The sequence below is a fragment of the Osmerus mordax genome, chromosome 27, assembly GCF_038355195.1.
Source record: "Osmerus mordax isolate fOsmMor3 chromosome 27, fOsmMor3.pri, whole genome shotgun sequence".
In the NCBI taxonomy this organism is placed as follows: Eukaryota; Metazoa; Chordata; class Actinopteri; order Osmeriformes; family Osmeridae; genus Osmerus; species Osmerus mordax.
In genome coordinates this window covers 612,308-636,285 of record NC_090076.1, presented here as the reverse complement: position 1 = coordinate 636,285, position 23,978 = coordinate 612,308, and the positions used below count along the sequence as shown (strand labels likewise).

Sequence of the window (23,978 nt, the reverse complement as noted above, 5' to 3'; positions counted from 1 at the left end):
GCAACCAAGGCAAAAAGTTAGTCTGGAGCCCTGCAACTGCTCTCTGGATCAGCGGCAGCGCCAACACAGATTTGAATGTTCACTGTGATTGTAATCGTACTTATAGACAGATGGATAGGTTAATGTTTTCGCTCGTGTCGTGTCTGTCAGAATATGCTTCTCCGCTACAGAAGGCGAGTGTGGAGTGCAATTTTCTGGTGTTTTTATTTTTACTGGTTGGGATAGTCTACAGCCCTCCCTCAAACTTCTCAACAAACAGCCTGCCTCAGATTGCTTTTAACCAATGCACAAATCTTAAAAAATAAATGATTAATGCTTAATGTCTTAGTCAAATTCTGATTGGGGGGACAAGACAGACGTTTGGATGGGCTCAGCCTGCCTATGCCTAGATCTGGCCCTGCTCTAATGCTGAGTTAACGCTTCATGATTTTAAGACAGATTTTTGCTCACCGACAGATTTATGGAGATCGCAGACGAAAGCACAAAATCGGGCGTGCGCCCATGAGTGACGATCACAATGTATGTACACAATCGCAGATGTGTCATGTTCCACCGCCAATGCGCCAATGCGTCAATGTAGGGCTGTCAAATTTTCTCAAAAATGACGTTCGAATATTCCCTTTAAAAAAACATTAACAAAATATTTGAATTTCTGGTTGCGCATTACATTAGGCACGTCAATAACAGGACAGATTAATACAATGAGACATAACTACTTGTAATTTAAGTTTAAACATATTTAACAACATATTACCTACACAAAAATAAGTAAATGAACTAATGGCCAAGACCGCAGACCTTGGCCTCTCGCTCGCACACACGCGCTCTTTCTTTCTCTCACTCTCCCGCACCGTCGCGCTCTCTGCGCAAAGCGGTTTAAATGAACGACAACAATAAAAAAATGTTTAGTGCTGATCAAGAGTTTTGTGCAAGCAATTTAAGGTTGCGATTCTTGTCCCAAATATGGCAGGCTTCATTCAGTGATTGAAACAAATATTATTAACATAAATTGAAATGTTACAGTATAGAACTGACATTGAATGCTCCGTGCGAGCTGTGCTGTGGTAAACATGGAGATGTAGCCTCAAGTTGCTAGTTGTTGAATGGTAAGCTTACATAGCTTACACACTACTTAAGCTGTAGGCTCAACAAATTTACCATCAAATGACCAAAATCCGAAATATTTCCAGACATCACTCTTTCGATTTTTTGGGGTTACAATCACTTTCTCTGCTGCGGTCAAGCTGGGTTCTGCACTTTCTGCCATCTTCCACGCAAGTCAACTGTCAGCAGTGACACTGAGGCGCGCGCCTACCCGCAAAGCAGACAGACGCGCCGCTGCTGCCGCGGTTGTTTGTTTTTTTTACATTTGAATATTAATTTTCACATTCGAATTTCTGTTTTTAACCACTATTCGAATATATATTCGAATACAGAATATTAGTTGACAGCCCTACTGCAGATTAGACTGCAGTTGGTATATAAATGCATAGCCCAACATTATCAACATTTTGTAGTCGGCTGACTGATCGCTTTCTTGTCCCCAGTCAAAAGTATAAGCACACGGGGACATCATAAACATTCAATGGTCTAATTAGATCCAGTTATCCTGGCAAAACATGTACTGTTCTTCATTTGTTGTCAGGACACGGTCCAAGTATTGCAAAAATGAGAGCCAAGTGTTGGAAATTCTAGGCTATAGGCATATAGCCTAGAATTACGTAACATGATGTTACGTTGATGCTTAGCCTATTCAAATTAACAACTTTTGGAAGGTCAAGACGGGCAGTGTATAGCCTAATACACAGTGGATAATATCATACTGGTTGAGAATGTCTACAGGGCTTAAAGTATTCCGGCACCGTGCCGGATGTCCGGCGTGCGGCCATGAGAAAAAAAAAATTGGAACTTGCATGTGGTTTAATATTTTCGAGTCAATTGATTTCCCCTACCAATCATATGAGAGGAACACAGCTATAACGTTACAAGCCTATCAGAAGCAGAGCAGGGCGGGTCCTGGCAACACAGTGTCAGAGAATGTCTAATGACAGTGTGAATGAGATCCATACGTCACGTTAGCCTTGTCGGTGAAAGCATGGAGCGCAAATTCATGAAGCCTGGGGATGATGTCCTACCCATAGATAAAGGCCTCAAAAATAAATGGTGCTGGGCGTAGATAGAAGAAGGTAAAGAACTTCCTTTTGGCAGTTGGTGCAAGAAACCGAGAGCGCCTGGTGCTTGTTTATGCACGTTTTGTTCGAGGAAGCTACTATATGCCATCAGCAGTAAGAAAGCGCTTGCTCGTCATGTCACAGAGCCGCTGCCCGTGCACTCAAACTTACCGCGATGTTGCCGGGAGCAACTGTTACAGCTGACACACTGTTGTCTATGACTGACCGTGTCTGCGACATAGAAATACGTTTGTGCACATTTATTGCGGAACATGACTTGTCATTCACAATTTCTTAGCCACTGTTCACCCTGTGTAGAAAACTAGCAGAAGACAAAAAAGTGTTTCTCTCCAACCGCCCCCCTCCCTCAAAAAGGTTCCGGCTCAGGATTTTTTTTCACTTTAACCCCTGTGTCTATTGTGGTTTTATGTAGGCTATTACAGTTGGGACTCCAGTTCCAAGTGTGAATAACGGGTTACACAAGAGCAGTAGCACATCAATGTAAAACAAAAGTTGCATTTGACAAATGAAGTAGGCAGGCTATCTACAATTACCCTGAAAGATAATTTTGAATCTATGGACTAAATAGAATAAATAGGCTAATTTCGGCTATGGCATTGCCCACAGAATTTCGATTTATTAAAATTTTTGTTTGAAAGGTGCAATGTCCTATCCCTCCCTTCTAATAATCGATCACGTAGTGAATCAACAGTTCCTTTCAAAGTTGTCTACTCATTCCAAGAATTCCATTCTGATGCTTCCAGTTCAAGAAGATAGTTAATTTAGCTTATTGTTACGTTCATGCACTCTTTGTACAGAATATGGGCATTTATTACAGCCAGATCTAAGTTGTAAAATACTAATTTACTAATTTATACCTTTTGATAATTCAGAAATGCTATTTCATTGAGTGGACTGTTATGTTTGGAAGGGTATAAAAAAAGGGGAACTTTAGAATCAGAATGGGATTTATTCGCCATGAAAGTTTGCACAGACAAGGAATTTGCTTTGGCAGGAATATGTGGACTATCTATACTAAGGGTACATAAACTAACAGTACTAAGTGGAATTAGAATTAAATAAAATGTACAATAAAATATAAGTTGCCGTAATTTACAATATAAAAATACAAATATTACAAAAAATACAAATGTACAAGATACAATTAAGCAGGAAGGCCACCTAACGACCGAGGCAGCCTTCATCGGCGCCATCTTGGATCTAGCCAACTTTAATTGTGAAGGAGGAAGTCGTGTGCAAAGAGAGTAGAGTAAAGTGTGGCCCGCCAAATCGAGGAGTCACGGAGCCCTTTAGTCTGTTTGTGTCTTATTATAAATTATAGGCATTCAAGAATGATCGGTTAGACTATTGTGAATCCAATGATCAAAACAGCCCCTGTCCACACAGTCATCTCCTTTTATAAGGCCTACCGTATTACATTCATAAAAGGTTTAGCCTACCATTAACAAAATAGTTGCAAACTCTGTCATATAATATGATTTGTATTGCCCAATTTTAAATATATGCAAAATGCATTTATTCGTTGTTTGTCCACTTTACAAAACATATATTTGCAATTCCATAATTATAGGCTATATATAATTTTTTTTTTTTTTTGCTAGACATGGAAATCTTATTTAGGCGATACAACCTTTGTCTGAATGACAGACTTGTGCAAGGGAACTGAAGATGTATTAGATAATACCCAATTGCTGTGAAAGTACCAAGTCAATGAAGGGAATAGTTAAGTACAAATTCAAGACAAAATCAACGTATTTACAGTAACATTTTCCACTGGTGGCACCTGCGCTACTAACTTTTTCAGTTACTGGCGCAAAACATGATTTGGTCGCACAAATTATTTATAATAAGCTGCTTTGGATAATAATGAACAATAATGAACCTGTACTGCATACAGATGTGCACTTTAATTACTTGCCATCTTTTAAACCAAATGCCTTCTTGTTTTCTTTAACATTGATTGGGATAGATTTACTGCAATAGAAAATACAGTACATTATGAAGTGCAAAATTAATTTATTTGAGATTTCAACATGGCACAGATGGGCAGACTCCTGAACTCTTAAGGAAACATAAAATAAATGTAATCCATAAATAATATAATAGATTTTCATAAGGTATTGGTTTTTTGGTATTAAAGATTAAAAAAAAAAAAACACATTGCATGTCCACTTTACAGGACATCCCCCTCACATATGGCAAAATCGATTGGACATCTTGTGTAGTTGGGCCTCCTTGCCCTTTGCCCATGCCAGAGCCAGTTCTGCACAGTCTCTCTGGCATCAAAGTCAATCAGTTCATCCCAGAGTCCAAGGTAGCTCGTCTTTAAAAGATGTTTATATCATCATCTTCATGGCCTGAAATTATTCCTTGGCTAGTTCTGGATTGCACCCATTCATGGGATTTTTTTATAGACATTTAATATAGTGGTCATATTATGTTAACATGAAAACAGTCTGAAGGGGGTGGGTGTGGTACACCTTCTCAGGACTGTGGAAAAGTGCCCCAGGAGAAACCACATCTTTCACACCGTGGTCCCACAGCCTACGTTTGTCATCTGGCCAGGAGTGGTGGTTGAAGACGTTAAAGGATAGCACCGCTGTGCTTGTTGGTGTGTCCTTTGTGTTCTTCTCTATCAGCACAAATTAAAGAAAAATTCTGAGTTTCAATGAATGCATTATATCAACATAGAAGTGTGTCCTTTTGAATGTGCAATAGCAATATTACAAACAACTTACCCAGCAGGCTACTGAATCTGGTTCTCAGGTGTTTCACAGTGGACTCGCATGTCCTTTCAATTGCTCGCTGTAGTCTGGGGGGACCTTGGCTGATGGATTCGCCTTCCACCAGTTTTGCAGCCTCACCTTTTGAAAGGTTGACTTCCTGGATTAAAATAAAATATTAAATAGTACATTAGAACATTCAGTATATTTTACAGTTTATTTCTAAATATTAAACAGCAGATAACCTAAATATTTTTACTTGAAACTTGAACCCCTGTTTTTCATTCTCCTGCTTCTGGTGGTGCTGCTCTTGCATGGCAGCATAGATGGTGCTTAGTTTTCCACCAGGTTTAGGTTGGGCTGCCAAGGCTTCTATGGTGACTAAAAGATGTTCAATCCCACTGACAGCCTGGCACACATTCATTTGGTTACCATGTATGATTATTAATAATTTCACCCAACCCCCCTCTTACCCAACTCTGCCCCCCTTACTTGAGGTAGGATGATATCATTTATCTGCAAAAGTAGGCTGAACTGACTGATATAAGAGAAAGGTTCTGCCAGGAAATGGCAGAATGCCACAAAAGTCCCGTCCTCCATAGTGAGTTTGATCTGCAATGTAACGTAAAAGCACAGATCAACCACATTAATAATCATTCCTGCCTATGTAAAAAAAATGACTTAATAATCATTCTGAAATTATAAAATACTGAAACACTTATCAACACCCACCATGTGAAAAATATTACCTTTTTGGCCCTTCCAGCAATTTCTGCATTGGCTGAGACACTTGCCAGGTGGTCCATATGCAAATAAACAGCAGTAAACTGTCCTGGGCTTTGGAGAGTGCAGTCTTTTTCTTGTTTGAGGAATGTGTCCAGAGACCTGGACACATGGGGCAGCCACCCAGTCCCCTTCACTCCACTTGGAGCATTCACATTGACCCCGATGTCTCTTCCCAGCTCCCTCAGTTCCCTCATAGATTTGGGGCTAATATTGTATGTTTTCCAGACCAAGTTTAGCAGATCATACACCTGCCCTATCATTGGGATCTCCCGCTGTACAGCTAGCAACCCCAGCTCCAACCTGTAGACAGAATAGTATATAATGTCAGAATAAATGTTAACTGTCACTATGCTCGTTACAACATGTGTACATGTATACTAGAGCGTACCTGTGAGGCATACAGTGAAACGGGATGATAAAGTCTCCAGCATCTGTTTGTAGGAGGGCTAGCACTACCCCTTTGTGGCCCAGGTTAACAGAAGCACCGTCTGCCCCCATAGATACCGTCTTGTCAAGCCAGTCCACACATTGTGGCCCAAATCCAGTAAAGGCTGCCTTGGTTGCAGCATAAATACCTAAGATAAAAAATAAAATAAAAAATGTTTATACTGCTTGTTAGAATTGTACAGTAGGCCTACATAAATCATTACAGCCTTTTTAATGAAATGTATATAAAGTAATGAAAATTACCTTTTGCATGGGCATGTTGAACCTCAATATGGCCAATGAGGATGTTGGAAGGTCTTCCCTTTTCAATGATGCGAGCATAAACTATTTCACACTCTTTCGTGGAGATGTCAGTATCGCCGTCTATCATGAATGACAAGTACTGGGTCGAAGATATTTTGGCACAGGTCTTTTGCTTGAGAGTGTCTGAGATTACTCCAATAAATCGAGCACATGATTTGTGGTTAGCGTATGTTGGATTAATAGCCACCCCGTTCTTCTTCAGAAGAATAATTTGCGATTAAAATTTGGTGAATGGAATTTCCTCTTTGGCTATATTATACGCTACATTGAACTTTGTTATTAGTTCAGATTCCTCACTTGTGCGGTTTGCTGTATCTTGAAGTCGAAATGCAGTCGGGAGTGCTGCTGCGTTACGGGATATGTACCTGTCTCTACATATCGCGTGCTTCCTAGTATCATTGTGAAGCTTCAATGTTTCATGTTTAAATTGTTTTGACCCTGATACAAATTTGGACAGTCCTGCAATTGAAGGCCCACAGAATTGACAGTACACACAGTGCATTGCTCCGTCTTGGTGCCTTAACCACTGGTATTCTGTGAGCCACTGGTGTCGATAAGTCCGTGTCAGTTTTCCTCCCTGTGCTTTCCCTGACAAATCTTTCTCAGCATCATCATTGTCACCCAACGCAGGATCCGTTTGACATGGCAAATCACTTGAACCTGCCTTCTTAAAAAAATGTGTTCGCTTCATTTCAACACGTCAGATTTGAGTAGGCTATGTTGACTCTGTTGGCTATGTATGTTATTTTTGCTGTGTGCGTCTTGACGAGAGGTTGTTTTCTTTTATATCGACGTTACTATAGTAATGTTGCTAATAGAATACCAATCCGGGGGGTCGCGGGGCTGAAGCCAATTTGATGTGTTGAATGCTCAGAGCATGGGTCAGATGGCTGAGCGGTTAGGGAATCGGGCTAGTAAACAGAAGGTTGCCGGTTCGACTCCCGGCCATGCCACACAATGTTGTGTCCTTGGGCAAGGCACTTCACCCTACTTGCCTTGGGGGGAATGTCTTTGTACTTAATGTAAGTCACTCTGGATAGAGCGTCTGCTAAATGACTAAATGTAAATGTAGCACGTTATGAAACTTATTCTTAAAATACACATTATTGTTTTAATAAATGCTCATAATAAATCATGGTATATTGCCTAAAACCTAAGGCAAGCAAAATAAACCTGCCGTGATACATTTGCGACCCATTAAAAATTACGGTCGCAATGGCATTTCAAAAGGTCACAAATGCGACCATTTCGGTCGCAGTGTAGTGCCCTGATTTATTACATATGTAAGGTGCAGGTGTCTGATACACTCAAGTTGAGTATCTCAGAAGACTGAACAAAGAATACAGGAAATCAAGGGAGTTAAATAGTATCACAATATGGAAGTAAAGAGACAATTAGCATAGCCTTCGTAAGCACAGCAATGGGACACTGCATGCTAGATAGCTTTTGTTTAGGTCTTTAGATAGGGCTCGACGTTCCTTATATTTTCCTCGTTCAAAGGGGGGGGGGGGTAGTTTGTGTGATAGACTAATGCGTTCTGCAGAGAAGGGAGACTGGCGTTGGTCACGGTTTGGAATGGAAGGGGGAAAACAGGACAACAGCAGATATCGCTATAAAAAAAAATATATATTAGTTTTTTTACTACGTAGTTAAGGCGGAAGGTGTGTGTTGCTTAGGTGGCCGCCTTAACTGAAAAGTGGTGTTGCGGGAAACCCTGATACACTTTGGTAATATTATGACCTCTGACCTACCCTAGTGTCACAGGCCTTTCGCATCTTACAAAGAACTAACTTATGGCTATGCAGGCATAAGAAAACAGCATAATGAAAGTTTATCAATGATCCAAGAAACATAATTAATTGGCATATTTCTCTCCTGTACATAACCACGGATTATGTGCTCATGAGCTTAATATAGCAGGGTATAGATCAAACATTGTTTATTATATTCAGAGCATTTCAAACAGTAATAAAGTAGTCATTATCTTTAATTATTGTTAACTGATCATGGTCACCAAATTTAACAGTACCTGGTCAACCCCTGTTTTGTTTAATTAACTTTTGTGTGGGGTCGTCTTACTTGTTAAATTTGGATCCACTTGCAGGTGCTGCTGTGTGCCTCAAGTCAGACTGGCAGCATTGTAGAATGCTGGTCACTGCGGAAGGAGGGGCTTCCTGTCAATAATATTTTCCAGCATCGCTCACCAGTTGGTAAGGTGAAGTTCAATTTGCCTTCATAATTGTGCTTGCAGTCTACTTGTCTCAGGCTCTAATAAAATAAAATAAATCTACACCAGCAGCTCCAGTTTGTTTCCCTCAGACTAAGTTTTGTTGTTCCACAGATGTGACTGTTTTGTTATATAATATGATCTTTGGACTGATGGGCACCTTTATGCTGATGTAACATGTTTGCTATGTGATGCCTTGAGATGTCTGAAGATAATGGGCAACTGATCTTTTTTTAATTTATTTTTTATTTTTTCACAGTTGGTGAGAAACAGCCTATGATTCTGAAATGGCGCATCCTTTCAGCCACCAATGATTTGGACCGTGTGTCTGCTGTGGCTTTACCCAAACTTCCCATCTCAATCTCAAACACTGACCTGAAGGTGGCTTCCGACACCAAATTCTGCCCAGGTCTAGGTATGTCAAGAAAATTGCAGTTTTCTTTCAATACATTCTTACTACGGCATACACTGTGAAAATGAATGTGCAAACTTTTGTTATATCACTTAACCCTTGTGTTATCTTCGGGTCATTCTGACCCATCAGTCATTGTGACCCACCGTCGTATTGCGACAACTTTACCGCATGGTTCGTTATGAACCTTTGGGTCATGTGACCCGAAGGCAGCACAAGGGTTAAAACAGTGAGGTAAAACATCACACTGAAGGCTTTGATGAAAAACATTGTGACATTTATAGAATAAAAAAAAACGTTTCAAATTTCGATTAGTCGATTTTCAGAAGTGTTTAGTCGAGTCGGGGACAGCCCTAGTTTCTGGGCAGTGGCTATTTTCATAACGTCATTCAGATGTCCGTGCGTCAGGCGATTGGGCACTTTAAATGTTTTCATATTCATCACGGAAAAGGCCTGCTCACATAAATATGTTGTCCTAAACATACAAAGTATTTTACCTGCAAAGTCCGTGAGCAGTGGGTACTGTGGTGGCAAGGATTGAACGAACCTTCGTGTGTATCTCGACATTTGGAGAAAACGGCTTGCTGTTTCTGTAGCAATGATGCTATCTCATTTAGCTTTCGAGTCCGAAGTTGCCCTGTGTACTCACCGTATTTCTCGGCGTGGGTCTCGTAGTGTCGTTTGATGTTGTACTCCTTTGCTACACTTGTTGAGAACAAATAAGACACACGGGTTTGCCTCCTACTTAACAAAAGAAATACTTTTCTTTCCATCTATCCTGAAAGATGTGACCTTCAGTTTCGACCTTCCTCTTTTTTGATAACGACATCTCGATCAGCACCACCGGCGCTGCTGCAGCTGAGGCGGGAAGCAGCAACAGACCAACTGACGGATTCCACCGAAAGAGAAAAAAAATAGATACAAATAAAATAAAAAAATATATTCTCCCCTCATCACCCGTGGGCCGGATGTGACGTACAGTCGGCCTGGGTCCAGCCCGCGGGCCGTAACCCTGGCATCCCTGGTCTAGAGTTTAATTACATTTTAGTGTAAGATATTGTCCTTTTTTTGTACACCATTCTGTTAATATTTTAAAGTTTAATGAACTCATACAGAATATACAATGTCTGACACAGTACGGTTCCTTCAAAAAGTACCTTTCAAATGGTTAACTTTTTTTTATTTAAGCATGAATTCATTCATGTTTAAAATATAAATTCTTACATTCACTTAACACAACATGCCTGAGGTACAAAATTGAAGTCTTTGCTGATTTACTGAACATGTAATGGAGAAATGTTTACTTGCATTAATTCCCCTGATTACTGATCTTCATGTTTCATTCTTAATCAAACATTTCTTCCATGCCGCAACTTACATTTCTGTTGAGAAAGAGACACTGAGGTTATTCATACCTACAGCATACCTCACTTTCAGGGAATTGAAAGCTTCTGGTTTACATGCTTTACACAACCTTGAGGAAGATTTTAGGAATAAAAGGAATTAAAATATCAGCCAGTATGACACATGACAGCTTTAGTGTAGATGTAATTAGTGGGTTAGTACTTTTAGCATTTTAGCATATTGGAAATTTTGCATAAAGTACAGGGTGCAGTAGAGAAATTAAGTATTTAATCTGAACTAGTGATGCTAGTCATTTATCAAATATATATATATATATATATTTGTATAATTAGGCTTTTTCGCACCCCACCCCCTCTTGAAATTACTGCTGAACCATCACACAGATTGCTAATTTGATGTCCTTATCAGAAGCGTTGAGCTATTTCCACACCACTGACCAATGATTGCCCTTTGCTTGGTAGCGCCCAGTGATGATGGCTAGTTGGAACCAGAGTGAAATCAGAGTACTTGGGGGCGGGCATACATTTTCTGATAATATTTTCTGCCTTTTTTGTGTTTCGGCCAAAGACATTTTTGACATTTTTTGGTGGCCAAAATTTCTGTGCATATTTAAACATTACTTCTTTATTGTACAGGGGAGTCAGATGGCTGAGCGGTTAGGGAATCAGGCTATTAATCAGTAGGTTGCTGGTTCGATTCCCAGCCGTGAAAAATTACGTTGTGGGTTTGGGCAAGGCACTTCACCCTACTTGCTTGTCAACTAAATGACTAAATGTAAATTTACATGTTATGGGTGCGTATAACTATGCAATATTTATAATATTGCAAAAAAAAGGGACTTCTATGAGAGGGAGAAGTTGTGACTGACATGCAGAGCCCTCACTAACCCCCCATCTCTCTTGTGTTTCAAGGCCTTGCCCTAGCCTTCCATGATGGCAGTATCCAAATCCTCCACCGCCTGTCCCTGCACACCATGGGTGTGTTCTATGGCTCCTCCTCAGGAACCTCCCAGCGATCAGGGGATGAGCCAGCCATCAAACGGCAGCGTGCAGCTGGCCCAATCATCCACTTCACTGCCCTGCATTTCTCCTGGACCTCACTCGCATTGGCTGGAGTGGACAACCATGGCAAGGTTCAAGAGCTCTGATTTGCTTCACTATTTCTTATGACAAATATGTTTAAAAATAAATATTTCACACCAACAAAGGGGCGGTGCATCAAAGAGTGGCACGATGTGATGGTTGAATTCAAGAGTTGAAGGGCGGGATAAAAGCAAAAACTTTAGTGACGCTGGGGTGCGCAAGCCAATCAACGGACCTCATTTAGAAACACGATCTCCATATTCTTGCAGTCTCTATTTGTTTGAGCGCTGTATAATATGATTTTGTATGATAAACCCGTTGAGTAGCGTCGCACATATGTGATCGTTCTAAAGCGGGCCCCACAGCGTAGCGTCGCACGTGTGATTTCGAACATTCCAACTGACTATTTTCCGATAGACAAAAACTATATGACAAACATTTCTTAAGCCTTTTCTTGAAGGTGGGGAGACAGTCAGTGTCTTTGATGGAGGTGGGGAGTTGATTCCACCATTGGGGGCCCAGAGAGGGGAAGAGATTGTGTTGGGACCAGGCGCTCTTGAGCGGTGGGACCACCAGACGGTTGTCAGAAGAAGACCGTAGGTGGCGGGTGGGGGTGTAAGGCTGGAGGAGAGACTTGATGTAGTCGGGTGCAGTCCCGTTCACCGCTCGGAAGGTCAGTACCAGGGTCTTGAATCTGATAACGGGCCGTGATGGGTAGCCAGTGAAGGACAGTGTTTCTCTATGCTGATTTTGCCGCCACGGTATCAGAAATATAGCTGTACAAAAGTCGGAGAATAGCACGGACGCGGTTCACACCGCAGTTGAGATTGCGTGTGTGAGTCCTTGAGAACTCCGTTCGTTTGTCTGTCCGTAACGGAGTCGGAGTAGTATAATTCAGCCTTAAATCGTATAATTTATGACTAAATGTAAATGTAAATGCTACAATAAGTTGTTACGGCAATTATTAATTGGCAGCATTTATGCCATTTAGAACATACTTTATGAGTGGAAGGTGTCTTTAAGTAGCCTAACCTTATTGCTTTTGCTATTGGGGGGGTCGGACAGACCTGCCCCCACTGCTAAAAAAAATCCTAGCGGAAACACTGAAGGGAGATGAGGAGCGGGGTAACATAGGAGCGTCTGGGTAGGTTGAAGACCTACGCTATAGTATGGCTTCAAGATTTACAATGAGGAAGCTAAAATCAAACACAGAAAATACATGATGTAGTATTTGTGTGTAACAGTATATTTTAAGATAGCTATGTTACAATTATTCAACCCCTATGTAATATTGTTGTTTTTAAAGCTGTCTGACCGTTTTTATGGCCTAAAGTGGAGTTGAAACATAATTCAGACAAAAACTGAGAAATGAACTTGGCCGACAACAGCTCTGTGCATCTAGCAAGCAAGCTAGTTTTGTTGACCTTAGCCGTCACCACGATTTTGTCTGGTTTTTAAAAGACAGACAATGACAAGGACACTAATAGCTTACAAACTAAACTAGCTAGTTAGCTGCACGTAGCTCCCAACTTTGTCAACGCCTACACAGAGATTTCACTTCATGCTAGCAGAGCGTTGCAGAGCGTAAAATTGGTGTTTATGCCCCATAAGGCTCAACTAACTTTATTATTCACTTTTGTCATTTCCCATTATACGTGCTTAACTTCTGTATATTAGGCTTTAAATACCCTAGAGCCACAGTCACTCATGTTATGAAAAAAGTGTGGGAACCTGGAAAAAGTGTTGGATGTTAACAATCTGTCTTAATCCAGTTGTATATGGTAGTGCTTAACTTGTTTGATTATTGCTGTTCTGTCTTGTCATGAATAATTGCATGTTTTCAGATGTGGTCATTTATTATTTGTCATTATCAATGGAATCTTGTGAGCATTTGTTAGCCAAGAGTTAGCATGAGATCTGAGCTCTGGTCTCACTCAAACATTATCCCCCCTATTTTGACGATCTGAAACGCAAGTACCAAACAGCAAAGCGCAAGTAACTTTGTGGGGGGGACTCCGGCTCGGTTGCTATTTTGCCGGCAGGATAAATGACTTTGCGCAAATCTAAAATGGGTAGGTCCGAAGTAGCTACATTACTAATGGGTGTGGTTTGGGCGTAACGTGCAATAAACCAATCAGAGCGTCATCTCACATTCCCTTTAAGAGCAGCGCTTGTTCCATGGAGGATTGCTATTATAACGGCGGATTTGCCAGGCGCACGCCAGGAGCGGTTCACAGCCAAGGAGACCGACGTTCTAGTCAGGCCGTAACATATAGACAAGTGACATTGTATGGGAAAGGCAGAGCAGTTTTCTCATTGCACTAAATTGCCCGCTCATGCTGCTCATTCAAATTATTATTATTATTTTTATATAGCCTACCCTATATTTTATTTTTTAAATTGTTTGGTTCTAGGAATTAGTTTAACTATGGTACTTTTTTACTTAATTTAAGACCCGTATATGTTTATTGTTTGCACCTTCCTGCCACAGTAAATTCCGTGTTTGTGTAACATAGGCTACATGGCGAATAAACCGAATTCTGATTCTGATGGAGATGGGAGAAGAAACCCACCCAAATTAGCTTCGGTTAAACAGGCGTGGGAGAAAATTGGCACAATTGTTACAAATCATGTTCACATACATAGAGATTTCTCATGAAAATCTTTTTATAATCATTGAAGAAATGTAACACACCATAAATCAAAACAATGTAAAGTAGCTTCGCAGAAAGAAGACCCTGGTCTCGCCAGCAGTGTGCACGGACCAAGATTGCGCCCTTAAAATAGCATCTGAATAATGCGCCATTGACTTTAGACCACGTTTTTCCTGGTCAGTGGTGGAATTGTTTTTCGGAAACTGCAAAATATCACCAGGGAACGTTTGCGCCGGAACACGCCTCCTTTTTCGCTGAACCGCCCACGGGAGCGCAAGGTCATTTCGACGTGCGTCTGTGGAGGGAAAAGTCAGCTTTGCGCCGAGTGCAAACTAGGGATTAAGATACTTGCGTCGTTGACAAAGTCAATTGCGCTGGGTGCAAGATCGGGCCCTATGTGTTGAAAGATATAAGAATCGCAATGCTAGCTTGACATTAGTGAACGCAGGGCTTGAAATTAACTTTTTTATTCGGTGGCACTGGTGCTCTCAACTAACAAGCAAACATTTTGGAGCACCCACCGAATATTAAGGAGCACCACAACAAAAAATGGTATGTTATAGATTTATTTCGCGTGGTAGTTAGCTGCTCCCTGTTTCATGACAACAGAGCGCAGTCACGAGGAGTAATTGACGGCAAATAAAACCTAAAGCATTAACACTAGAACCGCCGAGAGGGGTCATTTGGGCCCAGTGAAGAGAGAATATTTTTTTATCTTCGCCCTTGGTCAAATTCCAGGATTCTACTTTCTTGACTTTTCCTAGGTGTGTTTTTATCACATTTTTGCTGGTCCTCTTAGATTTTAGTTGGGAGCACTAGTGCCACCAAGTAAAAAAGTACATTCCAAACCCTGATACACCACGGTTATGTAAATATTACAATTAAGGTATTTTCAAAAAACATTTGCTAGCATTTAGGCTTCACACCATGTTAATGATGCTCGTTGTAATCCATGACTTAAACTGGTCATGTCGTCCAAGACTACTTTGTCTAAACTGCGCATGCAATGTCTAGAATTGCCTTTTGTGAACTGAGCATGTGCTTGTTCCAAATTGAGAATGGTCTCTGTCACCAAGCCTGCAACCAGATGAGTCTCATTGTTGCAGCAATCACAACCAGATTGTATTTAGTGTTCTAATGACATGCTTGATTAATTGCTTTTGAATATTCTAACGTTCAACAAAATGCTATGTTTTGTTTAACTCCAGCTGCACATGATCCGGGTGTCTCCCTCAATGGGTCAGATGTTGGACATGAACACACTGTTGCGCCATCTGCTGTTCCTTCTGGAATACTGCATGGTGACTGGCTACGATTGGTGGGATGTCCTGCTCCATGTACAGCCAGGGATGGTCCACAACCTTGTGGAGAAGCTACACGAGGAGTACATGAGACAGAACCAAGCCCTGCAGCAGGTATGACGTGGATTAGGCAGGCCATTGATGAAGGATTGGTAAAGGAGAATTTCAAGATTATATTATTGGGTAGTCACAATTAATAACAAAACATGATGCTGCAGTAAAAGCATACCGTTATTTTCAGACATTGATGATTGATAACGTAACAATTGTATTTGGTCTGTAAAGTTGGTAAACTTGTTAGTCTCTCTTTTGAAGATGGTTTGCCAGATACTGTTTTGATGAAGGAACTTACTCAAATCAACTCACAACTTTCAATAGTAAACAAGCTTGCTTACTGAGATGTGTTGACGGCTGCTACAGAATTACATTATCTGCTTGTCTGATTTGGCTGTTGCCACGTTGCCTCTTTTTACCGCACAATACGAGACCATGTAGAGACAGAAATGACATGCCAGAAATGACATCCCGTCGTGTACATAAGATAAATAACATAAGGCCATTTAGTTTGTTTAATAAAAGAGCAAGCTATAGACCTGTTTTATAGGAAAGGTAACCTTAAATGACTTCTTTTGTGATCTGGCACTATTTTTTTTTTTTTTTTTTGTTTTTTTTTATTCACTTGACCTTCCGGGGGGGTGGGGGGTGCCCCCCTAATATAATGGTAGGGGAAGCACTTCGTTGTGCTTTTTTGTCTGAAATTACGAAGCTCAAGGTTATGTGTTCAAACCTAGTGTGGTTGTTCTAAATTCCTCAAAAAAAAGTTCGGAAACGTTATTTAGCTCGATTATTCCTCCCCTTCAATAATACCAATTGGTATTGTATTTTATATCGTTGGAAAGCCTGATTAGTCACCTTTACAACGAGATACAACTTGTAAAGATTGTGCATTCGTGGAATGAGCAACACAGCTAACCGTGTGGGTAGCGGCCCAAAGAAATGTGCCAAAATGTGCAATATTCTTCTGTTGGTATTCACTCTCGTTTTGAGTTGCTTGGTGGATTGGATGATTGCACTCTCCCACAGTAATAAGGAAAAAACAACACATATTGGCCATTTTTACACTTTATTCATTTTACACTGTCAGGGACCTCAGTAGCGGAAGATGGAAGATCCATACGCAGCCACAACAGCTGGGCATCTCCTCATGCTGGTCACCAGCCTGGTCACACACTGCTGTGGGATGGCATCCCATTCCTCAACCAGGATTTGTCGCAAGTCAGCCAACATGTTTGCGTTGGTCACTCTGGCACGTACAGCTCGCCCAAGCTGATCCCACTTGAAGCTCAAAACAAAAACTAGAGAGGGTACAATTTCTGGGGAAATTGTAGGGTGTGCTTGCTTGTGTCGGTTGCACAGGGGTCCGTTTTTTAATGAAATTTTTACAACTGATATTTCTGTATATTTTATATAAAAATGCATACTTATTATTTATAAAGATGACATAGATTTAAAAGCATTATTTTTTTTTTGCTGCTCATTTACAACTGAAAATACGAGTGCAGTGTAGAATGAAATAGATGTCTTCTCATTTCCCCTGCAAGAGGCAGCCTCATCGTTGAAACAAAACGAATAAATTTGGCAGACCGGTGTAAAAATTGACCTAATCTCTATGATTTAAACGTCATTTTAAGTTTTTCCCTTCTCATGATATTTTCAGGCATTTAGCCTACTCATTGCATTCATTCATTATTAAAGAACCCCCTTTGAAGATTATTCTACGACGTTACCCGGCAGTAGAAGATGGAATCGCGATTCAAACAGTACCATCTGCTAACTGAAAATATGCCCCCCAAAACGTAAATAAGCTTGACATTTATTTAGTGGAAAATCGTTCATTCATAAAAAGCTCACTGGTAGCGATCATTGTCAGTAACAACGCAAAATGCGATATAGCCCTGTGTGGAGAAGCTGCCCTGGTAAATTGTACTACTACGGTACAGTACTAGACTACTGCTGTGTTCGTCTTGGTAGCGATTGCGTTGGTTGAATTGGATTTAACGTTCCGCTGTACGGTTTAGGCTGAAATTAATTATTTTAATGAACAGATTGACAACGTTTAGGCTGTGGCAATGAAGTTCAGGTTAGTAGTTAGATAGACTTTTGATTTAAGTAAGGGGAGTTCCTAAACAGCTGTGTACTGTGGATGTTTTTGTAGTGTGTCTCGCGTAAGCTACAGCGTTGCAGTGAGCCACACTGGTTTGAAACCACAGGTAATGGTAATTTCACCAACAAATCGTTTACTAATGTCAGAATAAATCCTACAACGAAAATGTATATGTGAGGAATGTTTATTTTAACGATTGAAAACAGATACATCATAGACCACTGTAGTATGTGTTGCCCGGGCATCACAGGCTAATGTCATGATGCTAATACTTCAGTGAAATAGTAGACTACTGTTTCCGAAAGTAGATGTACTTCCTTAATAATATCAGCTTATACTGTACATTACACATGACAATTGTGTGTCATATCACAAAGTAAAATGAGTAAATAGTTATCACCCTGGCCTCTTTGCTTGTGGCGTTTCTGCAGCTGCCTTGCAGTAAAGCTATAGTTAGCCTAGCTATCCCCCAAGTTAACAGATGCGAAACGAATGTTCTGCCAAAGGTAGTCACGCGTGTTTTCGTGACGTTAGTGACGTAGTGACGTTAGTAACGTCAGTGACTGTGGCTAGCAAATTAGCCACCGTTAGCTTCACTTTTCGCAACAAAAACTTAACTTCAGCCTAAACCATGCAACGGAACGTAAATTCCAATAGAAGCAACTCAATCGCTACCAAGACGAAACTTTTGACACCTACTTTGTCTATGTAGGCCAAATATTGACTGAGTTTTAGGGGGGCAAAAAGAATAATAATAATAATAATATATATGTGAGAGAACAAAGGTTTGGCCCTTGCCGAAGGCAAAGCACACCCAAAAAGTGAATACCAACAGAAGAATATTGCAGGGGATTCTGGCAACATTTTTGGAGCCGCTACCCACACGAATGCACGATCCTTTCAAGTTGTACCTCGTTTTAAAGGTGACTAATCAGGCTTTCCAACGATATAAAATACAATACCAATTGGTATTATTGAAGGGGAGGAATAATCGACCAAAATAACGTTTCCGAACCTTTTTTGAGGAGTTTACATAGTTCGTTTTTGTCTATAAAAGTGTTTTGGGCTTTTGACGACCAAAACGGGTTGATTGATGTCCCTTACAAGGTCAAAAGGCTTTCATCGATGACACGTATTTACCATTAGTAAGCCATACTGCTGCGGCAAAATTGGACAAACCGATGTCACCTTTAGGTTTCATGTTTTTGTGTTTTCCTTTGCCATAGGTGCTCTCCACACGTATAGTGGCAGTGAAAGCCTCCCTTTGCAAGTTATCCTCTGCAACGGCTGCACGGGCCTGTGACTTCCATGCAAAACTTCTCCTCATTGCCATCAGCTCCACCCTGAAGTCTCTACTCAGGCCTCACGTCCTCAACACACCAGACAAAAGCCCTGGAGACAGACTGACGGAGATATGTGCCAAAAATACTGACACAGGTACCAACAATAACCTCCAGAGTTGTCCATAATTAGGTTATCAGGCACAAGAGGGGGGTGGATGTGACTGATGACAGTATTTTGTAATAATGTATAGTGTTACTGCATTTAATCAGTGATCAGTATGTCAAGCTATATGAAAGTTGTAAGTCAACACACTTTTTAGACATGGAATCAATTGCAAATTGCATCTGCTTAATCTGGTAACATGACCACTGTAAAAATGACCACAAATGTAGCCACACATTCCACATAAACAATATGGCTGACATTTGTCAGCCATATTGGATTGTAGTCTTGAATGATGGGTAATAAGATTTTAATGATACTACTGTTATGATATTGATTATCGATCCAGTACGTTAACTGTATTCTCATCGGTTATTATGGAGACAACCCCCCAAAACAAATTAACAGATTTATAGAATAGCAAACTGCAACAGCATTGAACAGATGTTAACTAAATGTAAATGAACCAGTTTTTACCCTAGGATTTCTTTCAGGGGGGGGTGGTAGACCGGCCGATACTACTAGTGTCGTGGAGCAGGCGTGTTACGGATATGTGGTGTCATCACAGTCGGGGCTGTGCAGTAGGTGGTTGTTTGTATCGGTGCATTTCTACAGTGATCTGAAATGAAACGAGTGCACATAAATTATTTTTGCTATTGCATAGATTAAATAGCCTAAATGTGCTTTTTACTTTTTGTCTTGCAAAAAAAATTGCATTGGATAGATTTCTGGTGGTAAATAAAGGGTGATGCGTGCAGTCAGGTGAACGTGTAGTCAAGTCGGCAAGACGAGACAAAAATGGCTGCCCAAATATCTGTTGAATATCATCCTTCAAACTAACTTTACCACAGCAAAAAAAAGCAAAAAAAACGAGGCAGAAACTTCCCGCATCACAGATTCGAACCACTGGGAACTCTCTCTCCCTTGTGTGTGGAATCCAAGGCGAAGAGGCACAGGAGTGCTAGCCACGCAGCTAACAAAGATGAAGGGCCCAGATCGCCGACACACCATGATGGTAGCTACTACACACATGCAAATCCAACACATCATCGTCTGCTGCGACCGGGAGTCCCCCATTTCACTCCAAGCCCCTCTCGGACAACTTGGGGTGCTGTTTGACCCCCTATCAAGCCTTATCAGACAACAATACCACAGGATTATCAAGATCCTAGGTATGCTAAGAGTACCCACAGCCCATCAGCACTTAGAGGAGCTAACACTGCTAGCACTATAGAATCTACTGCTAGCACTGACACAGTGGCTAACCTTGGTCTAGCACAAGGTCCTATCATTGCTAACCCAAATAAGCTAAGAACTGGCTCCGCAGCTACTGATAAGGCAAACGTTAGAAATGCAAACACAACACCACATATGGCCACTATCTTGATTGGAGATGCCATGACAGCACATGTTAAACTGGCAAAGACAGAAAATATTTGTCTTAGCAACACATCTGTCGAGGAACTGTCGTCAGAGGTACAAACAATCCTCAACAATAAACCAAACAACCCTAAGATTATCATCCACACTGGCTCGTTTGATATCCTACACAAGAAAACTGGCACTGAGATACTTAAACATTTCACCCAGCTACTGAACACACTCAACAGATATCAAGATTTATTCATCATGGCTGTGCGATTTGATCCCGGACACCGCATTACATCTGGTAGGCTTTCAACTCGTGAGCGCTGACCAGGACACTGCACTCTCCGGCAAAACCAAAGGCGGTGGTATTTGTTTCTACATCAACAGTGGCTGGTGTGTAGATGTGACAGTGATTCTGCAACATTGTTCTCCGGATCTGGAATCATTTTTGATAAACTCTAAACCTTTTTACTCGCTACGAGAATTTGCGTCACTGATTTTGGTCGGAGTTTACATGGCACCGGGTCCACAGGTTAAAGAGGCCCAACTCATGCTCGCCGATCAGATTGTGAGTGTTGAGCGAGCAAACCCGGATTCCCTTGTTATTGTACTTGGCGACTTTAACAAAGGTATTCTCAGCCACGAACTCCCTAAATACAGACAATTCATGAAATGCCCATCCAGAGAAGAGAACACTCTGGATCACTGCTACACTTCAGTCAGTAGAGCCTACCACGCCGTCCCTCGTGCAGCACTGGGTCACTCTGACCATACCATGGTCCATCTGATTCCTGCATACAGGCAGAAATGCAAGCTCTGTAAACCTGTTGTGAGGACATCAAAACAGTGGACCAGTGAGGCTATGGAGGATCTGCGGGCATGCTTGGACTGTACTGACTGTGATATGTTCACGACTGCTACCAATAGTCTGGATGAACTCACAGAGGCTGTGACATCATACATCAGCTTCTGTGAGGACTGCTGTATTCCAACACGCACCAGGGTGAGCTTCAACAACGACAAACCCTGGTTCTCAGCAGAGCTCAGAAGGTTGAGGTCAGAGAAGGAGGAAGCATTTAGGAGTGGGGATAGAGACAGATTCAAGGAGTCGAAGAACAGGTTTAGCAAGGCGGTGAGAGAGGCTAAACGACTGTACTCAGAGAGACTGAAGCGTCAGTTCTCAGCTAACGACTCTGCTTCTGTCTGGAGAAGGCTCAGGCAGATTACCAACTACAAGCCCAGAGCCCCCCACTCCACTAACGACTCCCGCCTGGCCAACGACCTGAATGAGTTCTACTGTAGATTTGAAAGACAATTGGACTGTCCTGAACTACCCCTTCCCACCCATGAGGCCTCCTCCCTCACCCCCTCTACAGTGACGACTCTCTCCATTCAGGAGGGTGAAGTCAACAGACTTTTTAAGAGGCAGAACCCCTGCAAAGCAGCTGGGCCGGACTCTGTCTCTCCTGCCACCCTCAAGCACTGCGCTGACCAGCTGTCTCCGGTGTTCACCTACATCTTTAACACAACCCTGGAGACATGCCATGTGCCAGCCTGTCTCAAGTCCTCCACCATCATCCCTGTGCCCAAAAAGCCAAGGCCAACAGGACATAATGACTACAGACCCGTCGCCCTGACCTCTGTGGTAATGAAGTTTACTTTCGAGCGCCTGGTGCTGGCACACCTTAAATCCATCACTGACCCTCTACTGGACCCCCTGCAGTTTGCCTACAGAGCCAACAGGTCTGTGGACGATGCAGTTAACATGGCCCTCCACTTCACCCTACAGCACCTGGACTCCCCAGCATCCTATGCCAGGATCCTGTTTGTGGACTTCAGCTCTGCCTTCAACACCATCATCCCCGCCCTGCTTCAGGACAAGCTCTCCCAGCTGAACGTGCCTGATTCCACCTGCAGGTGGATCACAGACTTCCTGTCTGACAGGAAGCAGTGCGTTAAGCTGGGAACACAAGTCTCTGACTCCTGGTCCATCAGCACCGGATCACCTCAGGGCTGCGTCCTTTCTCCTCTGCTCTTCTCCCTGTACACCAACAGTTGCACCTCCAGTCATCCGTCCGTCAAACTCCTGAAGTTTGCGGACGACACCACCCTTATTGGGCTCATCTCTGGTGGAGACGAGTCTGATTATAGGTGGGAAGCGGCCAACCTGGTGACCTGGTGCAGCCAGACTTCAGGAGGAACACAGCCCCACTCACCCCCATCACCCTGTGTGACTCCCCAGTCAACACTGTGGAGTCCTTCTGCTTCCTGGGCACTATCCTCTCCCAGGACCTCAAGTGGGAACTGAACATCAGCTCCCTCATCAAGAAAGCACAACAGAGGATGTACTTCCTTCGGCAGCTGAAGAAGTTCAACCTGCCAAAGACAATGATGGTGCACTTCTACTCAGCCATCATTGAGTCCATCCTCACCTCCTCCATCACCGTCTGGTACGCTGCTGCCACTGCCAAGGACAAGAGCAGACTGCAGCGTATCATCCGTACTGCTGAGAAGGTGATTGGCTGCAATCTGCCTACCCTCTAGGACCTACACACCTCGAGGACCCTGAGGCGAGCGAGGAAGATTGTGGCCGACTCCTCCCACCCTGGACACTCCCTGTTTCAGTCACTCCCCTCCGGCAGAAGGCTGCGGTCTATCAGGACCAATACCTCACGCCACAAAAACAGTTTCTTCCCTTCCGCTGTTGGCCTCTTCAACAAGGCCAAGGGACCACACTGACTCAAATGTCTTATTGCTTAAAACACTCTGCTTTTGCACTGCACCACAACATGGTATCTTGTACATTTGTATTTTTTGTAATATTTGTATTTTGTATGTTTATATTGTAATTTACGGCAACTTATATTTTATTGTATATTTAATTCTATTCTAATCCCACTTAGTACTGCTAGTTTATGTACCCTTAGTATAGTTAGTCCACATATTTAAATTTTAGGTATATGTTTATTGTATGCACCTTCCTGCCAAAGCAAATTCCTTGTCTGTGCAAACTTTCATGGCGAATAAATCCCTTTCTGATTCTGATTAGTAAAGTACTGGAAAAGATAGTTTTAGTCCAATAAAATTATTTTCTTGAAGAAAATAACATCCTGGAAGTCTCGCAATCAGGTTTCAGGAAATATCACAGTACTGAAACTGCTCTCACCAAAATAATTAGCGACCTCAGACTAAACTCTGATGCAAATAAAGTCTCTATCCTTATCCTGTTAGATCTCAGTGCAGCATTTGATACCATTGATCACGACATCCTAATAAATAGACTGGAAAAGCTTATTGGGTTCACGGATAGTGTATTGAACTGGCTGAAATCATATATCACAGGAAGGAAGTTTTATGTTAGTTTAGGTGACCATAGGTCCAAGAAACATGAGAACTGCTACGGGGTTGCTCAAGGAAGCTGCTTAGGTCCATTACTTTTTTCTCTTTATATGTTACCACTCCGCGACATAATCAGAGAACATAACATAGATTTCCATAGCTATGCGGA

At 41.9% G+C, this 23,978-nt stretch overlaps 1 protein-coding gene across 3 annotated transcripts in view; it reads left to right on the top strand.

Annotated features, from left to right (window-relative positions):
- The window catches only part of med16 (mediator complex subunit 16), a 94,739-nt gene that overhangs the window by 31,417 nt on the left and 39,344 nt on the right, over positions 1-23,978 (top strand). For all 3 annotated transcript variants that reach the window (XM_067230670.1, XM_067230673.1, XM_067230671.1), the window contains 5 exons: positions 8,556-8,661; positions 8,938-9,093; positions 11,367-11,587; positions 15,400-15,606; positions 18,883-19,093. In XM_067230670.1, the coding sequence (XP_067086771.1) occupies positions 8,556-8,661; positions 8,938-9,093; positions 11,367-11,587; positions 15,400-15,606; positions 18,883-19,093 (901 nt within the window). The remainder of the gene's footprint in view (positions 1-8,555; positions 8,662-8,937; positions 9,094-11,366; positions 11,588-15,399; positions 15,607-18,882; positions 19,094-23,978) is intronic.